The sequence below is a fragment of the Populus nigra genome, chromosome 2 (genome assembly GCF_951802175.1).
Source record: "Populus nigra chromosome 2, ddPopNigr1.1, whole genome shotgun sequence".
In the NCBI taxonomy this organism is placed as follows: Eukaryota; Viridiplantae; Streptophyta; class Magnoliopsida; order Malpighiales; family Salicaceae; genus Populus; species Populus nigra.
The window spans coordinates 750,987-771,745 of record NC_084853.1 but is presented as its reverse complement, the minus strand read 5'-3'; the positions used below and the strand labels follow the sequence as shown (position 1 = coordinate 771,745).

At 30.9% G+C, this 20,759-nt stretch overlaps 2 protein-coding genes across 2 annotated transcripts; both read right to left on the bottom strand.

Moving 5' to 3' along the window:
* Positions 1-1,797: 1,797 nt before the first annotated feature.
* LOC133681556 (translationally-controlled tumor protein homolog) lies at positions 1,798-3,315 on the bottom strand. Its single transcript, XM_062104632.1, has 5 exons — positions 3,158-3,315; positions 2,732-2,805; positions 2,521-2,649; positions 2,254-2,411; positions 1,798-2,106 (listed from the first exon to the last, which is right to left on the bottom strand). Exons 1-5 carry the CDS (start codon positions 3,183-3,185, stop codon positions 1,989-1,991), a joined length of 507 nt encoding a protein of 168 aa, XP_061960616.1. The 5' UTR covers positions 3,186-3,315; the 3' UTR covers positions 1,798-1,988.
* Positions 3,316-18,018: 14,703 nt separating this feature from the next.
* LOC133682059 (uncharacterized) lies at positions 18,019-18,899 on the bottom strand. The gene has a single exon (XM_062105299.1). It carries the CDS (start codon positions 18,729-18,731, stop codon positions 18,363-18,365), a length of 369 nt encoding a protein of 122 aa, XP_061961283.1. The 5' UTR covers positions 18,732-18,899; the 3' UTR covers positions 18,019-18,362.
* Positions 18,900-20,759: the final 1,860 nt, after the last annotated feature.

Here is a 20,759-nt window from a genome sequence, read left to right as displayed (position 1 = left end):
TAAACATTATAGCTAGTGGTTGTCATTCTAGTCAAGTCTGAGAACTTTTTAATGTGGTTTGATAAGTCTACATCCACACCTCAAGTACCAATCTTACTTAAGTATTGTATGTATTCTTTTACTAATCCAAGTGAAAGATATAATATCCTTGATGAATCCACACCAAGCAATTACACAACTTGAAGATGTTTCCTCTTCAAGATTTTTTTTTTTTTGGTGACAATATTTCACAAATGTCAAGAGTTGATCCAGACTCTCAAGTGTTTACAATTATAATTTGTTTACAACAAGATTCACTCTCTCAAATAATAGATTGTACAATCGAAAACTATAATCTCTATAGCTTACTCAATAGCACTTAGGATGATTGAAGGTGTGTAAGTGTAATGAATTTAGAGTATGTTAGGATTGATGATTTCTAGTTGATTTTTCTTTTGGAATAGCTTCTAAATCATATATGTTTAGAAAATCTTATTTATTTTGCATAAAAAAGAGTTGTATATATGTTTCCAAAAAAAAACTAGTCGTTTATAGTCATTAGAATACCTTTGACAGTTAAAGCGGACAACCAGTTCAAATGACCACATCATTCAGTAGACCGGTTCCTACAAAATTCTTAGGTGTTCATCACAGATGAACAATGATCGGCTAATTCACTTGATATGCTCAGTAGGTCGATTGGTTTAGTTTAAAAACTAGTTTTGACAGTTTCAAACCTGGTGAAGCTTAAATCAATTAAAAGTATATCTATCCTATTTATATATGTATTGTAAAGTGTGTGAATTCATTTTAGTTTGCTATTGAGTAAGATTAAAATTTTAACAATAAGCATTAAAATAAATACTTATGAACTAAGTCTTCATTTGCTTTGATTCTTGGACTTGTTGATGAATTTTCTCATTCAATTCCTTGTACTTAATATAATTTTCATATTGACATGTTAAAACTTAATCTCGTCCAAGTATATCATTAGTCTATTTTATTTTAATTATTAACATCAAAATATATAAAATATTAATATATAACCCAAAGGTTAACAAATGATCATCTTTTTTCTTTAGTGTGAATATTATGGAACTGTTTGAAAGGTACAGAGATATCACAATTCCATTGCAAATTGATCCTGCTTTGCTTGATGTTCTGGAATGAAAGTTCTTGTCAATATGCTATATTCTGATTGGAATCCTAAGGATGCTGCAGGGCAATATTGGAGTGGTGACCATATCCGGGCATCTGATCATTATTTCTTAATGTTCTATTTTTGGCGGACCACATGAAGCTTTGTGAACATACAGTTAGTGGATCTCACTACCAAGCACAACAAAGAAAACACTAAAAAAATTATCGTTCACAGTTAAGAATTTATTAGCACCCATTTGAGTCAAACATGGTACTTCAGCAATATAAGTACACTTCTAAGAAATAGCTATGCCATCCACTCATCGGCCGCCTCTGGAGCAATTCACTAGGAAACTTCAATTACAAAGGGTTGCACAATAAATCTTAGATCAAGGACTAATACAAAAGTTCCTGCTACTGCCGTAGGCAGACAGTTCCACACCCAAAAGGGCTGCCAATTTGCCTTCAAGGCATCATACAAGAACCAAACAAACAGTTGCGAGCTCCAATCAGATAAAATATGCAAAAATTCTAGTCGCAATAGAAAAGCATAATTTTTTTTCTTGTCCATTTTAAATAATGAGACTGGTAAGGATGCTTGCAAGTAACACTGTAAATCAAAGAAATGGAGAATAGGCAGAAATTTTTTTGAATAAACTTTTGGATTGACACATTAAATTATTTGTCAAGCAAAACATAAATACCCATTAATGAAGAGCTCATTATAGTTAACAAACAATAATTAACCCAAAATAGGAGGCACAAATCCTCAAGTCCACCAGCACATAAGATAGAAAAAAAGGCATTCAGGGATAAAACTAGAACTAATAATGCAAGCACTTCACTTTGAAGCCAGCTATTGGCACTTTTTAGCACTTGACCTCCTTCAAAGCATGACCAAAGTACAAAAACGTTGGATCGGTGGCACCTTCTTTGTAGTAAGCAAGGACCAAAGCACTATCATCATGCATGCTCTCCCCCACAAAGCTGCAAGACAAGTACAGCCTCGTAAACATCAATGAAAACCATAGAGCATAAGTTGGGAAAAACAAATTGAAAAAAAAAAAGACCTGATAGAAGACCATATCGAATCAAACAATGGATAAGAGCATCAATCAATTAAAAGGCACTTACAATTGGAAGTCCTTGATCTTCGAAAGCAAGAACTTGGTGGCTCCCTCAATGTTTTTCTTAAAATGTTCTTTGTTTTCGTCATCGAGTTTCTCCGACAACAACTTGATAAATCTCTTCATATAAGTAACAAACTGCTTCTTGTCAAAAGCAGGTTGCTCCTGAAAATTTCGACCAACCAAACTTTTTATCAACTTCTACCCCAAAATTTATCATTCAACACTCAAAAGACAACTCGAGACATTCAACAAAATAGCACAAGAAACTCACCTGGAGCCTAAACGTGTCAACAATGTCAACCACCTTGACAGTTTGGTCATCAACACCCTCATCCTCATCGCCTCCTTCAGCAGAAGGATTAGCGCCAATGTCTACGTCGAGAGCTCCTTGAACAACCCACTAAACACAAATCAACTCAACATCAACAACCTGAGATTCAGAGTCTAACTAAAACAATAAAAGATTAACAAGTAACACTAACCTTTCCTTCAACTTCCCACAGTATCCCATTCTCAATTTCCTTGTAAGGGAACGAGTCCGAGAGAAGCTCATCACCTAATAAAAAACCACAAACAACCACGTCAGTCCCAAAAAAAACCTAAATATTCCATGACTGACACTGTCCTCATCTACTGACTGACACTGTCCTCATCTACCCGCAAAAACACAAATAAATAAAAACCCATAAATCATCTTTACAAACAATCAAATTAAAACACAAAAACCCATCCAAGATTTCAATCAAACCAAGCAACAAAATCGCAAACCAATACTATTTTTTTATGTTAAAAAATCGTATCAGGGTTATTAGATCCAAAATTCACCACGAATATAAAACTTCCATGCATAATAAACGGACGGACGGATCTGAGAAATAATAAGCAAATAGAAAGACCTACGAAATTACCAGAGAGAAGATCTTGATAGACCAACATGATTGCGCAATGGAGATTCTACCTCTCAGATCGATCCAAGGACAGACAAAGGAGAGGAGAGAGCGAGAGAGACCTTGGATGGATTTGGGACAGGATGTATTTATAGGCGAGGGTTTCGCAGGGAACCAGGATTAATCAATTGGGACTGTTAAATTACAATAAAGTACGTTAAAGATTGCATAATGCCCGATGAGTCCTTGTTGTAGGGGATTTTTTTAGTTTGGGAGAAGTGAGGAATTTGTTCTTTTTACGGTAACACAACTTTACGCGGAACAATCCGACCGAAAGTCGATGAATTTTGCTCGACAAAACATCTCGAGGAAAACTCACTTTAATGCTAAATCTAATTGTATTTTAAATATAGTCTTAATATTTTCATTCAGAAAATCTCCTAGAAGTTAATGAATATTGATTTAAATGAATCAATTTTGATTTATTTGGATAATTTTTTTTATTAATATGAGTGTCCGAGTTAGTTGGTGCATACCTCGACTAATCTTATAGATCTTGAAGTTAATGATTATATAAGCCTTCAGTAACCCTGAGGTTTATGAGAGTTAAACTGATGACCTCCAAACAATAATTAGATAATATTTTAATATATAATAATTTAAGTTAGTCATATTTTTGGTTTGAAACTTTCATTATAAAAAATAACAAATTTATTTAAAATTAATCTTGAAATAATTAAACTAACTTGGCTCTTTAGAAAAGTGATTGTTTTTGTTTAATTTTTCATATTAATAGTTATTCTAAATAGAAAGTTAAGATATAATTTATGTGTTTTTTGGATTTGATGACATGTTAATTAACAATTTAAGCTGTAACTTGTATAAATCTTCCCTTGTCACAGCAACAATTCATCAAAGAAAAAGTCAAGGAAAAAAACAAAGAGAGATATTATCAGTTCTTCGTCAAGCCACCATTGGTGGCAAAACCATAATCAAACTAAACTCCTCATCTTCAAGAGTTCATTAATATCGAAATTGGGCCTAACAATTAGTTAATTTAGATGTTCTCATACTTGAAAATTCTGGATTTAATTTTTTTTTTGTTTAATTGAGTTTCAACATTGAGCATTGTTTGACATTACGGTATAATCATGTTTTTAAAACTTTTTGAATTTTTTTATTTTAGATTGATTTTTTTATATTTTTAAATTGTTTTGATGTGCTAATGTTAAAAATTAATTTTTTTAAAAAAAGTATTTTGATGTATTTTCAAGTGAAAAAAACACTTTATAAAACAATTTCTATCACATTCTCAAATAAGTCCTTAGCCTTGGATAGCAACGACACAAGGAAGAAGAACGTTGCTATAATTTTCAATAAAAGTTATATCCAATCCTTATAGTTTCATAAATATTGCCATCAAGTCATTATAATTTCACAATATTACAAGTAGGTTTTTATATTTTAAACATTATTCATTAACAACTATTGTCGGCCAATAAAAGTTCACTGGATTTTTTTGCCCGCGCTATGTCGTGGGTCAAGTAAAAAAAACTAACGTAAAAAAAAAATATGTTCAGATAATGATAACTTAAGTCATTTCAAGTTAATTTAACAAACATGTAGCATGTAGCGTATGAGATTAGGATACCTCATAGAATAAAATGCAAAAAACACCACAAAATTCAAGGGTGGATAACCTAATCTCAAATGATAAAATTTTAAAAAATCAATTTTTTTAAAAAAAGAAATATCGAAGAAAAAAATTGAGTTAATCTGGGTTCACTCTACTAACTCATCACTTGTGACATGAGTTTAAGATTAAAAAATTTGGAGACAAATATTGAAGTTAAATAAAAAACATTGAAAAAAACCCGAGTCATCCCGGGTTAACTTGACTAACCCATAACCCAGGATAACTCCATATAAAGGAAAAAGCATAGAAAATAAAAAAGATCAAGACTTAATAGTCTAATGTCAAATGAAAAAACTAAAAAGAAATTGAAATAATCAAGGTTAACTTGACTAACCCGCGACCAGAGATAACACCATATAAAGAAAAAACATAAAAAATAAGAAAGTTCAAGGCTCAATAGTTTAATGTTAAATGATAAAACTAAAAAAACATTGAAATAATTAAGATTAACTTGACTAACCCACAACCTAGGATAACCCCATAAAATCAAAAAAGAAGAAGAAAAGAGCAATTAAAAGAATGAGAATCAAAATTGGATAAAAAAACTAAGAAAATGATAAAAGAAGATCAAGTAAAAGAATGAGGACCAAAATTGAATATAATAAATAAATAAAATAAAATATTGATGAAAAAAATTGAAAAAATTAAACAAATCAATAAAAGGATAAAAAAAATCAAAAGAATAAGCATCATATATGATATAAAAATAAAATAAAACCAAATGAGAAGTGATGAAATTGATAAAAAAAAACATTCAAAAACAAATAAAGATCAATCAAAAGGAGAGGTACAATTGAAAGAAAAAACAAATGGGATGACAACTCTGAATTTTGGATGACCCAACATAGATGTCAAGGAGATGGAAGAGAAAAGAGGGGGAAGATGAAATAATATCATCAACGCCGAACCATTACGAATTGGACTACACGCGCCGCTTCATTAGTTTCACCACCACTAGACGCTTGAGATGACATTACAATTAGTTCTTTTTAGTTACAAGAAGACACTACATGCGCCATTCAAAAGACGTAAGTGGTGTTTACTTTCTGCCATGTCCTATGAAAAATAACGAATAAACTATGAGAAAAAAATACTAAAATACCTCTTTACCCCTTATTTAAATTTCTTGACTTGAAGAGAAATGAAGTAATTTTACTATTATTTTTTTTAAATAATGACGTAAAAGACTCTCTTATCTTTTATTTTTTTGGTTACTTTTAATGGCATTTATATCATTTAATTGTGTAGAAAAATAGACTATTATAACTTTAGTTAATTTTATTATACCAAATGAATCCTTTAGAAAATACCATTTTACCTGATTAAAAGGCCATTTGATATTTTATAATGAATGACACAGACATTATTAAATTATAGCAATACATAATACAATGATTCTAGCCTTTCAATAAAAGATTGATGTTTTGATAATAATATTAAAACTAACAAGCTTGTTATTCATTCCACAGTAAAGGGACTATTAAGCAGTTTATATATATATACTTTGCAATGAAAAATAAAATACAATAATAACGGTACACTAAGGTGGTGTTCTGTTGATAACTAAATATATGTGAAAAATTAGCAATTCTATCCCTCTTATTTCTTGATAAAATAGCAATTTCATTATACAAAAAGAAGTAAGAATAAATCATTATTTCACAATCATAACTTGCTATTTGGAAAAACAATCAATAAAAAACCAACAATATAAAGGATTCCTCCGAGCAACAACTAGTCTCTTCAATGATTTGGATTTTTTTAAAAAAAAACCCAACTAAAATTCCTAAACCTAGACTGCCTATATAAGGAACTGTTTGGATCTCATGCACATAGATGAATTTTAATCATCATCGTGAATTAATGGAGACATGGTTCGCTCTGCCATGTCATGTTGATGGAAGATTCAAGACGATTAATCATTATCAATATCCTTCGTCTAGCTAAAAACAACTGAAAAAATCATGGCAGGCGACGAGACAAATAGTTGACACGATATATATTTTGATTGTTTTGGTAAGAGAGAGGCCGTGGGACCATTTAACATCTTCAAGGAAACTATTTGATTGTATAAAAGTTAAGTTGAAGTTTTCTTTAATTATATCTTGGTTTAAATTGAAAAATATGAAAGCTAGATTGTAGAAACTAATGGAATTAGTGTTCTAATTATTAGAAGGGTTGAGAAAACCAATGCTTGAGTAATTTGATTGGTATCTCGATCACTAGATAGACCAAGAAACTAATTTCTTAACTCTGAGGGGTGCAACTCAACTAGTCAGTTTCTAGGTTTGTTTTCTAGATGTCACCAGTTCGAGTCTTACAAACTTCAAGACCACTGGAAGCTTACATGGTCGTTAACTTCAGGGCCCGTGGAATTAGTCGAGGTACACGCAAGCTGATCCGAACACCCATGTTAATAAAAAAAACCTTAATTCCTTAATTAATAAATAGTTAGAAAAATTAAATCCCAAAAATGATGGAATTAGTATCAGAGATAACTAAAGAATCCTAATTGTTAAATGAATAAACATCTAGTTTAAATTAATCTTAAATTAATGATGATTTATGATCCTTATGAAGGAATTGATTTAATGGATATTATATTATGAATGTAAGAGTTTGATTAAGGATAAATTATTTGATAAAAGATGTTCTGAATAATTATGTGCATGTAAATCTATAGGTCATATATAGTAATTAGTTATATTTTGTTATAATACAACTTATGTATCAAGAATATTGTATTTATTTATTTATGTAGTCTAATCATGGATGATTTTCTTGAAAAAATTTGTTGCACTTATCTTAGATATTTTTATTTATTTATGCATATGCACTTGTATCTTGAATTATATATGTGGTGGCTAATTAATTATACTATTATTTTTTATAATTACAAAAAATTATAATTGTCGTTTTTTTGAGGGGATTAATAAATAAAAAGGTGGGAGTTTGAGCTTATGAACACTTTTTCACAAATCAGTTGGGATAGTTATTTTTTTAATTTGATTCTTAAACTTGTTTTTTTACACAATTGAATTGAATTATTTAGAGCTCAAATTAGTTTTTAACTACTTTTTTTTAAGAATTTAATTAAAAAACAAAAAACCAAAGTAAAAAGACATGGAAAATAAATGGCAATTTTAATTTTAAAAAGTTTAGTTTGATTCCTTATTTTTTTGTGGTTTAATAGGTCATTAATTTTTTTAGTAGTTAGAAATTCAATCAAAGTTTATATGTCTGGGCTTTTTTTTTTTTTTAAGGTAGCAATCTAATATTTTATCTTCTTGACATATATTTTTTAATATGTTTGATTGATCTTTTAAGCACTTGGTTTATTTTAAATTTGTTTTTATGATGGTGTTTTTTCTTTATTATGAGATTTTTTTTAAAATTTTATTTTTATATAATTGTCACCATGTAGTTAAGCCGTTAAAAATCTGGTTGATTAAATATATTATTATTATTATTTATTTTTTTAAAAAAATAGTGATGCTAATTTTTTTTAATTTTGAATTGGTATTTATTATATATTTTGTTATTGAATTAATCTTTATATAAATTTTTATCATTTTAAAAATAAAAGTCACAAAACAATTCCCAGTATATGCGTTTCACTATACAAATTTATGTCTGTTTGAGAGTATGGTTGTGGTTGTTTTTTAAAGTGTTTTTTATATCAAAATATGTCAAAATAATATTTTTTTTATTTTTTAAAAAAATTATTTTTGATATTAATACATTAAAATAATTCAAAACATAAAAAATTAATTTTTAATAATTTTATTTTTTTAAAACACGAGTACCCAAAAGGTCAAAAATCAAAAACTTTTAAGCAGGAAAGCCAAAAACAGGAGTAACTCTCACCCCCAAGAGACTCAAGAAAGAGAGAATAAAACCACCCTAAAAAGCCAAAAACACATACTTTGGGTTTCTGTCAAATCCAAGGAAGAAGGAGAAGAAGAAGACCCAAAAGTTTCTAGCCTAATCACAGACGTAGAAGAAACCCTCAACACTGAAAGCCAACAATCATCACTTCATTTCCCTCTCTCAACCTTCCAAAATCTCCTATCTCTTTTAGACATAAATGGCTCACAAATTCTTTCTCAATTCCTCTCCTCCAAGTCCTCTCTTTATCTTCCCTTCTCCCTTCTCTCACCTCTGCGATGGACTCAGACCCCACTCATCTTTCCATTCTCTCCTCTAACATTTACCCCTCTCTTCCCGTAATTCTACTATTTTTCACTCTTTTCAATCCTATCTCTTTTTCGCTCGCTTCACCGGGCTCTTAAGTCCTCTCGCTCCTCCTCCTCGGGCCCATTAGCAGGAAAACCTTTGGGTTCCAATCGAGAGGTTAAGAAGAGAAAAGAGAGGAAAAGAGGAGGGATTGTCATGTGTAATAATGGAGGTAGTGATTGGGATAAGAAAGGGGAGAGTGATGATTTTTTTTACATGAGAGTGTTTTTTGGTGTTCTTAAGAGGTTAGTTTTTGTTGTTTTGGACTTGATTCACTTGAACATGTTTCTTGATAGCTTGAAGTATTTGGTTCAAACTACAATGGAAATTCTGGTTTTAGTGACTAGTAGGGAAATGGGAGGAGGGTTAAAGAGACTGGTTGGTTTGTGTTCGAGGGTTTTGTGTCACGTGTTTAATAGAACATGGAGAGGAAGGGGAGTAGCGGTGGAGGTTTTGAAGGCGTTAGTGGTGTTGATTTTGTTGGGGAAATCACGAGCGAGGAGCTTTGCGTTGGGGTTTGTGAAGATTTTGATAGTGGGTGTGGAGAAAAGAAGTGATGGGGTTAAGAAGATGGTGGTGAATTTGCCACGATATTTGGCTCAAATGGCGCTAGAGAAGGCGGAACCTAGAGGGTTCGCAGGTGAGGCGATAATGGAGATTGTTAAACTAATGAAGTTGGAGGATCGGGTAGGGTTTGTTGAGTATGCGGTGAAAATGACACAAGGGAAGGCCAATCTTAGGCTCTTGGGAGTGGATTTGATCATGAATTTAATTATGCTATTAAAAGATCTGTTAGTTGAGGTGGATTTGGATTGTGAAGTGAGGAATTCGTATGGTTTTAAATGCGTAGAGAGGCATTGATTCAGCGTTGCTCGGATTCGAGTTCTGGAATTCGAGCTCGTGTATTATCTAATTTGGCCCAGTTAATGGGGTTTTGGTCGAGTGATGATAAATATCGTGATGTTTTGAAGGAAGTAATGGGGTTTGGAGAAGTGGAGGTGGAAGGTGGGGTAAATGATAGTTTGAGGGAAAGGTATACGGATGAGAAGCCTAATGTTAGGAGGGTTGATCTATTTTTTAGCATTTTTGTTCGGTTAAAAAGGTTTTTTTTATATTTAGTTTTTTCTTCATGGTATACAAGTCTTTAAAAAATTTAGCATAAGAAAGTACATGTTTAATAGCATCCAATAAAGGTATATTGATCCTTACCTGTTTAAAAGTTTCAAAGATTTTAAAATTGTGATTGACTTTTCTTTATTTGGTCATGGCATGAGGAAATGAAAGTGCTGGTGGAGAATCCGTCTTTTCTTTGGAATATTCAGGTTCAACCATTTCCTTACCCTTAGAGACTAACTCATCTTCTTTCTCACAATGTTCAAGAATGAGTTTTGCAATAACCTTACCACTGCGGAGAGTAATGACTGATTTGACTTGATCCATATGTTAGCTTCCAGAGCTACTTGCACTTGAATTGTATTGCCCTTTGAGGTATTGTAGTGGTTGAGATGAAAACTTACCTTTCTCTTGAAAACCGAGAGTAAATGTAAATTTTGTAAGAATATCTTTTAAATCTGCCATGGTTTGAGCATGTTGAGTGTTAATTGTCTCTTGCTTTTCAATGAATACATGCAATGTTTCCTCAAGATTTCTTATAGGAGGGGGAGAATAAGGAGGTGCATATCCTTGAGAATTTTGAAAATTATAGTAGGCTTGAAATGGTGGTTGTGAAGTTTGTGTATTATTGTTACCACTCCTCCAACTAAAATTTGGATGATTTCTCCAACCAGTGTTGTATGTTTGCAAGTATGGGTTATGATTTGGATTTTGGAAACTGTTTAAAGCATTGGATTGTTCATGGAGACATTCTTTAAAAAAAAAAGAGCAAAGTTGGACAATCATTAGTTGAATGTTCGTTAGTTTCACAGATTTGATATACAATGTCTTGAACTGATTTTAATTGACCACTCTTTTTAAATTCAAGTGCCTTGACTTTTCTAGCTAAAGATGCAAATTTGGCTTGGAGGTCATGATCTTCCATAAGGTTGTACATTCCTCCACTAAATGTATGAGGTTGAGTTTTACCTGGTAACTCACAACTGTATGTAGTGTCCTAATTTTGAGCATTTTCAGCTAACAAGTCTAGGTACTTCATTGCTTTATCAGGGTCTTTATTTTTAAAAGTTCCATTGCACATTAATTCCATAATTTGTCTATCTTTAGGTGTTAACTCTTCATAAAAATATGAAACTAATCTCTATGTTTCAAAACTATGATGAGGACATGTATTAAGCAAGTCTCTATACCTATCCTAACATTGGTAAAATGTTTCTCCTGGTTTTTGAGTGAAAGTGGTGATATATCTTTAGAAAGAGTTTGTTCTATGAAAAGGAAAAAACTTCTTCAAAAACTATTGTTGCATTTCATCCCAAACACGAATAGATCTTGACCTAAGATTTTGTAATCATTTTTAGCTTTATCTTTTAATAAAAAAGAAAAAAGCTTTAATTTGATGGTGTTCATGCTACAATTTAGTCATTATAAGTGTTACAAACCTCTTTAAATTCTCTCAAATGAAAGTATGAATTTTCTAGATCTAAGCCATGAAAAGTAGGTAAAAGTATAATAATACCTAACTTAAAATTAAAGTGAGATGCATCAGGAAGAAAAACTATACATGATGGTGCATTTGTTCATGTTGGATTCATATAGTCTCTAATGTTCTAACACGATTATTCTCATTATGAAGTGACTGGTTATCCTCTTCGGCCATGTTTTCAGATGAAGATAAAGATTTCCTAGAAAGTCTACAACTTAATATGCGTGTCCAAACTCTTATGCAAGTGCAAAAAAAAAAGAAAAAGAAAAGGAAAAAGAAAAGGAAGAAACAAAAATTAAAAAAAATAAAAGTGAAAAGAAAAGGAAAATATATAATTTATACAGTAACTTACCTTCCCAGCAACGGCGCCAAAAAATTGACACGATCAAAGAGTTGATGTCTTATCCTAAGTGTAGGAGTTTCAAATTAATAAATAACCCGGCAAGATCGGGGTCGATCCACATGGAGATCAAATATATAAATTATAAATAATATATATATTTTAACAAAGAGTTTAAGAGATCTTTAAGATGTGAGATTAATGTGAGGATTAAACAATAATAAAAACAGATGTCAAGATTAGAGGGTTCATTAATGGTTTTAGAAATAAGTATAGTATAAACTCTTTTTATTACTCAATTAGAAACCACATACAAAAGAGGTTGCAATCAGATGATTCTTTAATAGTTCATTATAAATTTTTAATATGATCATATTAATTATTTTATTTTAGTAACACTATACTTTTAAATATTGTCAGGAATTCATGATGCTAATTTATGTTAACAATAAATCAAGTTCCTCTCATAACAACGATGTCGGCCGAAGACTATGAAGGATCAAGCATTTGATGTACCAAGTGTTATACAACACAAATCTAGATTAATCATTTAACAAGCAATGTATTAAGAATTGATAAGATAAAAAGATAAGACATATTAATAACAAACTTTCTTAGATATAAACATTGAAGTCCATGTTGAGTTTATATTATACATATTCTAACACCATTGATGAAACATTTTCATCTTGACATAATTAACTTAGCTAGACATAATGAAGAAGAAGAACATAAATAAACAAGATAAGAACATAATTATAATATAAGTTAACTAAAAATAGTAAAGGAAATAAAAGGCATAAACAAGATATTAATGAAAATAAAACATGAAATAAAACTTGAACATTACAAAGAGAGAAAGCAAGAAAATGATCTTGATCTAAAAACCAAGATGTCTAAATGAATGGCAAATGCCTTCTTTTATAGGCTAAAATTCAAAACTATTCATTTGGTAATTGATTATTGATGTAGTGGCCAACTATTGATTTAGTGGACTTGGTGGACAGGAACACTCAAGCATTTTGGCTGGATGAAATGACATTGATGCAATCAGAATGTGACAAAGTGTTCTTAATGAAAGTTGTTGGAAACCATCTCCTCTTTCCACCCACAATATGTTAGAGCATTTGGATCACTAAAGCTCCATATATGGCTAAAATACTGAGTAGTGCTTCTGGTGGACGTGGTAGATAGCCCTCAAGCTCTTGTCTGGATGAAATGTCATTGCTAACATCAAAAGTTGAGTAGAAGATCCTATAAAAGTTGTTTGCAATTGTCTTATCATTCCACCACCAAATTTAACGTCATTTTGCTTTTTAGAACTCCAGCTATGGGTAAAATTCTGAGCAGTGTTTGGGCTAGATTACATGATAGATTCTGACTTTTTTTTTTTGTGGTCAAGCTTTGAATTTGAAAATGGCACATTTTTAACTCTTCATGAAAGTTGTAGGCCTATGTTTTAACTTTCCAGAACAATAAACCAAACATACATCCAAGGTCCACAACTCCAGATATAAGCAAATGACTGAATGGTGTTCCAGTTTGATCCAACATCTCTTTTCTAACCTTAGCCATTTCTTTATCTTTTTATTTTCAATAGTCAATCACATCAATCAATCAATCTTTTGAATTGTGAGATATGCCTGCATTTAAAATGAGCATTTACCATAGATTAAAGTTATCTATATTATCAAACTTGTTATTATAAAAATATACTTAAGTTAGAGAATTTAATGATACTAAAAGTACCATATGATGATATAAAGTCTTAATAACAATGCAATTTTAATTACTAATCAATATGATAATATAAAGTCTTAATAACAATGCAATTTTAATTACTAATCACAATCTCATTTAAAAATCATATTCATGCTTGTAATTTCAATCATGTAATTACATATACACTTTGCATATCATCATTTGACTTCTTTGCTATTGTTATTTTATTTTTTTATTTAACCAAAACCATAAGCACCAATTTGTAGTTCACAATACACTTTACTCAATTGCACATTCACATTAAAGTTTTCAATCATCCACATACTTACACACCTAGCACAAAATTGAAAAATTTCTCCCACTAAACATCTTATTTGGCCGAAACCTAATACTCTCATATCATTAAATATTCTTTTCAATTTTATTTTATTTTATTTTAGCACACTTTCAAGCTCTCTTTCTCTCTCTCTCTCTCTCACACACACACACACATGTACACCTACTAATGGGTGAATGGCTCGAAACCTATCTAAAATGATTTTAAGTGCAATTACATGTTGAAAAATCCATCCTTGAAATTGAAAATAGATTGGTGAGCTTGAATACATGTTATAATTTTGAATTGTAAAGTGTTATATACACACACATATACTTCACACCTAAGAAATCCCTTAATTTTCCCTGTTTGGCCGATACTTATGGCCCTCCTTTTTCCTAAATCTTCTTTATCAATATTATGTAATTTTTACACTTCCTTAAGGCATTTCATGTCCATTTCACTATTTTATCACCTTCTTGCATTTCCCTCAAAATTGAATCAAGAACCCTAACTAGAAAAATTAAAAATCGTTAGTAAAACTTACGTAATTGAAATTGAAGTAAGCTAGGTGGATTAAACACACCTTCCTTGTCATTTTGATGCCAAATTTCAAACCCAAAATCGGATCTCCACCTCAAATCTCCATTGTCCTTCCATTTCTTCACTTTCTCTACACCAATAAACCCTCTCTCTCCTTCACTTTCTCTACACCAATAAACCCTCTCTCTCCACTATTTATTCTAAGCTTGATGTTTAGATCATGGTTTCACTCTTCAAACCAAAGTATTTAAGTTTCAATGGTTTTGCTTGGATAAAAGGGATGGGAAAAGGCTTGAGATGGTGAAGAACATTTGTTCTTCTTTGTTGCTGCTTTCGGGTGGCTTTAAAATAAAGAACAAAAATGTTTTTTAGAGTCAGCCTCCCATTTAAATGGGAGCTGATGTGTTTCTTCTTCTTCTTCTTCTTTTTCAATGTGCCCCTAATTATACTTCTAATATTTTTCAGGTACGTCACCGCTCACAAGTAATTTCGTAAGATTTGTTTTTGGATTTCAATTGACCTGAAACCTTTACCCAAGTTAAAGCAACATGTTAGGAGGTTACTCGTAAAATTTCAGCCCGATCTAATAATCGGATTGAGAATTATGTTCAATAGCGTAAAACTAGATAGCTGATAATTTTTACGTCAAAATCTGAATTTTTCAATGTTTTATTTTCTTAAATCATCAATATTTTAACTAATTCAATGGGGACTTCCATCCCTACAATTTTTTCTCAAAATTAGTTCCCTTCCGGGTTAAAAACTATGTGATTATATGCAGACTGAGACCGACGGTCAGAGTTGTTCTCGCATAAAATCATACATTAATTTGTTTTTTTAATCTAAAATACTTTTCTCAATATTTTCACCCCAAATTTATATATATATATATATATATATATATATATATATATCATGAATTTTATCCAGGGGTTTACAGACAATGTAAGGCTAGTTACGTCCACCGGGTGGCGTCACATACACCGCCTGAATGATGCAAACGCCACCCACGGGTGGGGCTCAACAAGTATTAAAAAATTAAAAACAAATATAAAAATACCAAAATGTAAGCTTATGTACATTTACCTCCAAATTCTAAGCTTATGTTTTATCTCTTTCAAGGTTAAAGATGTAATTGCACTGTATATTAAAATTCAAAAAACTCAAAACACTCTTACCCAATAGCATAATAATTTTTTAATTCTGAAGGTAAATATGTATTTTACTATTAAAAAAATTATGTAAAATATAAAAAATCTTGATCAAAATTTTATATTCGGTTGTTTTTGGAGTAAAAAATATTTTTATTATATAAAAAAGACAAAAAATACATCAACACGGAACAAAAATATTAATTTTGTTTGGATCAAAAGGCAAAGATAATTCGACTGTAGCACAAAACATATTTTACCATGAATTGAGCTACAATAAAACACCAGGCATTTAGTTTTCTAGGTAATTTTGGCCGGTGATGAGGTTTTTGAACACCGACATCATATTGGTCAAACGTCGATTAGGGACGACTAACATTAGGCCAACTCCAGTATATTTGGGTTGAGGAAAATTGGCCACACTGATCAACGTTTGTAGTGGTCATCTCGTCGACGTTTAACGTTGATCAGGGACGACTGAAATTCCACCCGAAGGCAGCGCTTCACAAGAAGACCTCTTATGGTTGCTTTGGAGCAGGTTTCTCATTCTTTATCCCCATCTTCTATTTCATGATTTTCTCCAGGTTTGATGCTCTGTTGATCCTCCAACTCTGTCTGCCGTTCTAAGAATTACTCCACGCCTTCAACTTTACATATTTTGGGTTTCTTTCTGCTACATTTTCTAGTCAGATCAGATATCCAATTGTTGACCGCCGGTGGCAAGCTATACTGGGTGTTCGTTCCTGCTCCGCATGGAAGACGATCTACTCCGATAGCTATCAAACTCAGATTCAAGATCCGCAGGTTTGAAATGAAATCTTTCTCGAGTTAAGTTTTGGATTGAGGATTGCTTTAATAATTAGTTTTGTTATTTAGTTCTTGTTTGTTTGCTGGAAAGTAAATTTTTTTTGAAAAGTAAATTTTAAGGAAAGTGAATTCCGGGAAAGTATTTTTCGATGTTTGATAGTGTAATGAAAAATAAGTTGGAAAATACTTTCCAGTATTTGGTTATGTCATGGAAAATAAGCTGGAAAATAACTTATTAATGTTTTATTTTTCTCAAGTTTATTAAAATAATGAGGAACATATCTTACAAATTAAAAAGTTGAATGAGAATGAAATTGAAAAAAAATATAATTTCATAAATTATCTCAAATAAAATAAATAATAATCAAAATAATAGAGATCAAATCTAAAAAAAAAAGATGAAGAAATTAAAATAATAATAATTAACATTTCATAAATTATTTCAAATAAAATAAGTAATAATCAAAAGAATAAAAACCAAATTTGATAGATAAAAAATTTCAATAAAAAAATGATAAGGAAAAAACAAATAGCAATTATAAAAATAATGGCCAAAATTAATATAAAAATTAAATTTTAAGAGATGAAAATGAAAAATAAATATTCAAGACAAATTATATATAACAATCAAAAGTTTGAGGATCAAATTTGATATAATCAGCAAATAATGACATTTCTAAATTTTTCACAACTTTCGGAAAGTGTTTTCCGCCCAAATTTTTCAGGAAAACACTTTCCTGAAAACTAAGCCAAATTTTCCTTTGACTGGAAAGTGTTTTTCGTTGACCAACTTTTCTAATAGCAAACAAACATAGAAAAGTTTGGAAAGTAATTTTCTGGAAACCACTTTCCGGAAAACAAACAAAGCCAAAAGAAAAAACACTTTCTTGAAAACCAAACCAAATTTTTCTTTGACTGAAAAGTATTTTTCGTTGACCGAAAAGTTTTTTCGTTGATTGGAAAATATTTTTCGTTGACCAGAAAGTAGTTTTTGTTGACTAATTTTTTTAATAGCAAACAAATACAAAAAATTTTACAAAATAATTTATCAAAAAATAAATTTCAGAAAACAAATATGACCTTAGAATTTTAAATTTAAATACGGTGAAAGCCTGAAAGGAAAGGAAACCAATTTATTTAATTGCTCTCACACGTGTTGAAGTCAGTGTGATGCAGCACGTGCCTGTCAGGAATTGTTTCTCCTTCTGCGTGATCCCCTCACAATCACTCGCTAAGTACACAAATACCCTCCTTTAAAAACCATATTTTTAGCATAGTTATTATTGTATTCAACTTGGTACTAGGCTTGGATCGCAGATTAACAGATCATGCAATAATTTTTTTTTTAGGAAATAAAAATAATATTTTATTAATTTATTTTAAAAAAATTTAAATATTTTTTTAAAATATTTTTAATGCATAAAAACAATCACGTCTATCATGTTTCGTTTAATTGAATAAAGAACAACTGAAAATACCATAAAATCCTCACTTCATATTGGCGACTGGGAGAACATAGCAAACAGTACATCAAGGGAGGGTACTTCTGTCATTGCACTATAATGCAAATTCAGCTACCGCTTTCCCACTATTGCCAATGACCACAATACCCATCAAACTAAACAAATCACCAAACATTGCGAGGGTATTAACGTAAGAAGAAAAAATCATCACCGACCCCCTGTTCATACAAGAAAATCTACGTGCCCAACTTGTATTCATACAAGAAAGTCTACGTTCCAACTATACTGTATACATAAGAAACCATACCACTAAAAGCAGAGAAAAGCGACCAGATCCATGGAAGAAGCAGCACTTTTTAATCAGCGGAATCATCTCCACCACCGAAAATGGACAGACGATTATAAAGTAAGAACAAGATCAGAACAAGAAACAGCGCAACACCAACAGGTGATCCACTAACTCGGTGGATGGACTCAGGCTCCCCAGTAAAGAAGATAGTGGAGACAAAAGAGCCACGATCAGAAGAAAGGAACTGGATGGTCAAGAGAAGGATAATGGGCAAGAGTAACAGACCCATTGGACTTAAAAGCTCAGCAAAAGCCTCAGTTATGGCTTGACCTTGGTCACCAAAGATGAATGGAGCTAGCACCACTATGGATACTACTACTGCTAGTAGTATTCCATGGGGCGGACCAAGATGTTGACCATGTCTCTCTTGAAACATTCTCTCTCTCTCTCTCTCCCCCCTGTAGTTTTAATTTGTGTTTATTGTATTTTTTCAGGCTTCTTTTTCTTTGGTTTCTCGAGTTTAGGGGTGTTTATGGTCTTGAGGAAGGAATGGGAAGATGGGGTTCTTCTCACGGGGATGGTCTTAAAAAAGTTGCTTTCGGGAACGCGTCTGTCGTCCTGGAGAAAATTTATTATTATTATTATTATTATAATATTAAACCGCAAGAGTTAGGGTTTATTATTATTATTATTATTATTATTATTATTTTTACTATATCTCAATAAAACATGTTTGGAGTTATAATGAAATTATCATTTCTTAAAAAAAAAAGGTTTTTTTTTTAGTATTTTTTTCATGATCAATTTATCATTCTTATTTTATTAGGGGCAATATTGTTTTTTTAATTTTTTAATAAAAATATAATTATCATCTTGTCATTAGAAAATAAGCAATCATAACTTTTAATTCATACGCTGTAAAGTAATTTTAATTTTATTATAAACATTTAAATTGCATAAGCATTTTTATTATACAAATTTTTTAATGTTTTTTTTGTTATTATTATTTACTTCTAGAGGCATTTTTGTTTTTTGTTGTTTTATAATTTTATAAACAATTAAATTACTCTATTACTCCTACAATGCAAATTTTTTAGCATTGGTTTCAAGGACTTGACTATAATTGCATAAGAGTTTTTTGGCTATTGTTATTTTTGGTTTTGTACATATAAAAAAGGTTATTGACGAGTGCTAGACATGCGTCAGCCGCTTCGCCGCTTTCAAGTGGATCATGCATCTAATGACGGTGGTTGAAATCAAGCTTTCACCACATCATTTGATATGTTTTGGCATCCTCTTTCTTTCTAGGTGGTGCATATATAGTAGTGAGGTTGATTTGGCGCTAATTTACATTTTTTTTTCTTTTCCTTCTCTTTCTTTTATGGATAACATGTTGGCCATGAAAAAAAATTATATCAGCCCTTCAATTTTTTTTTTATTCAGTCATTTTTCTCTTAATTACAATTGTTTTGTTTGCATTGATTGTTTCTAATTGGATTTTATTTTTTATTTCGTTCCTGGTTGTTTGATTTTATTAGTTTTTTTTATCAAATTTGGTTCTTATTCTTTTAATTACAATTTTTTTGGTTTTCAATCATTTTCTTGATTTATTTATTTTTCTTCAATTCTTCTTTGAGCATTTCTTTTCATTGAATTTTATGTCAAGTTTGGTGTCAATTCTTTTAATTATTATTTTTTAAAATCATTTTCTTAATTGATTGGTTTTTTTTAATTCCATCCTTAAACATTTAATTTCATTTAAATTTTTCATTTACATTTTATTCAGTTGGTAATGTTGAATTTAGTCCTAATTCTTTTAATTTATATTTTTTTTGTTTTAAATTGTTTTTATGATTAACTTTTTTTCTCTCAATTTCATCCCTCAATATTTGTTTGGTTAAGAATCTTGCTTCTTTGTTTTTTCAGGTTTGTCTTTAATAGGATCACCCTGGTCTCATAACTCGTGTTAAAAATTTAAAAGATTAGCTCAGGTCGACTTTGATATATTTTTAAAGCATTTTTTTCAATTTTTTTGCTGGTATTTTTCGCTTTGCTATTTATGGGGGTCATCCCAATTTCATGTCCTAGGTCATGTGTTTGATTTGTTCACTCAGGTTGGCTGTCGAGTTCACTCGAGGCTTTTTTTATATGTTTCCATCATATCAATAGGTTTGTCATTATGTGCATGGCATCGAGGACGACAGGTCTGCCTCCTGAGATGTGTTTAGAAAAGAGGTTTTGGGTTTAATCATAAAATTATGATTATGAATATCAGGAGTCGCCACCTAATATTATGGTTACTAGAAAATCTATGATCCGCGAGAGTCTAGGTAAGGTACTAATTGTGCAAGGGGAAGACGCATCATCCTAAGTACACCTTATCTAAGGTAAGTTGTATTGTTGTCTGATTATTTTTCTAGGTCATGTTTATATCCATTGATCTTGTCTAAGTTTTAAGGTAAAT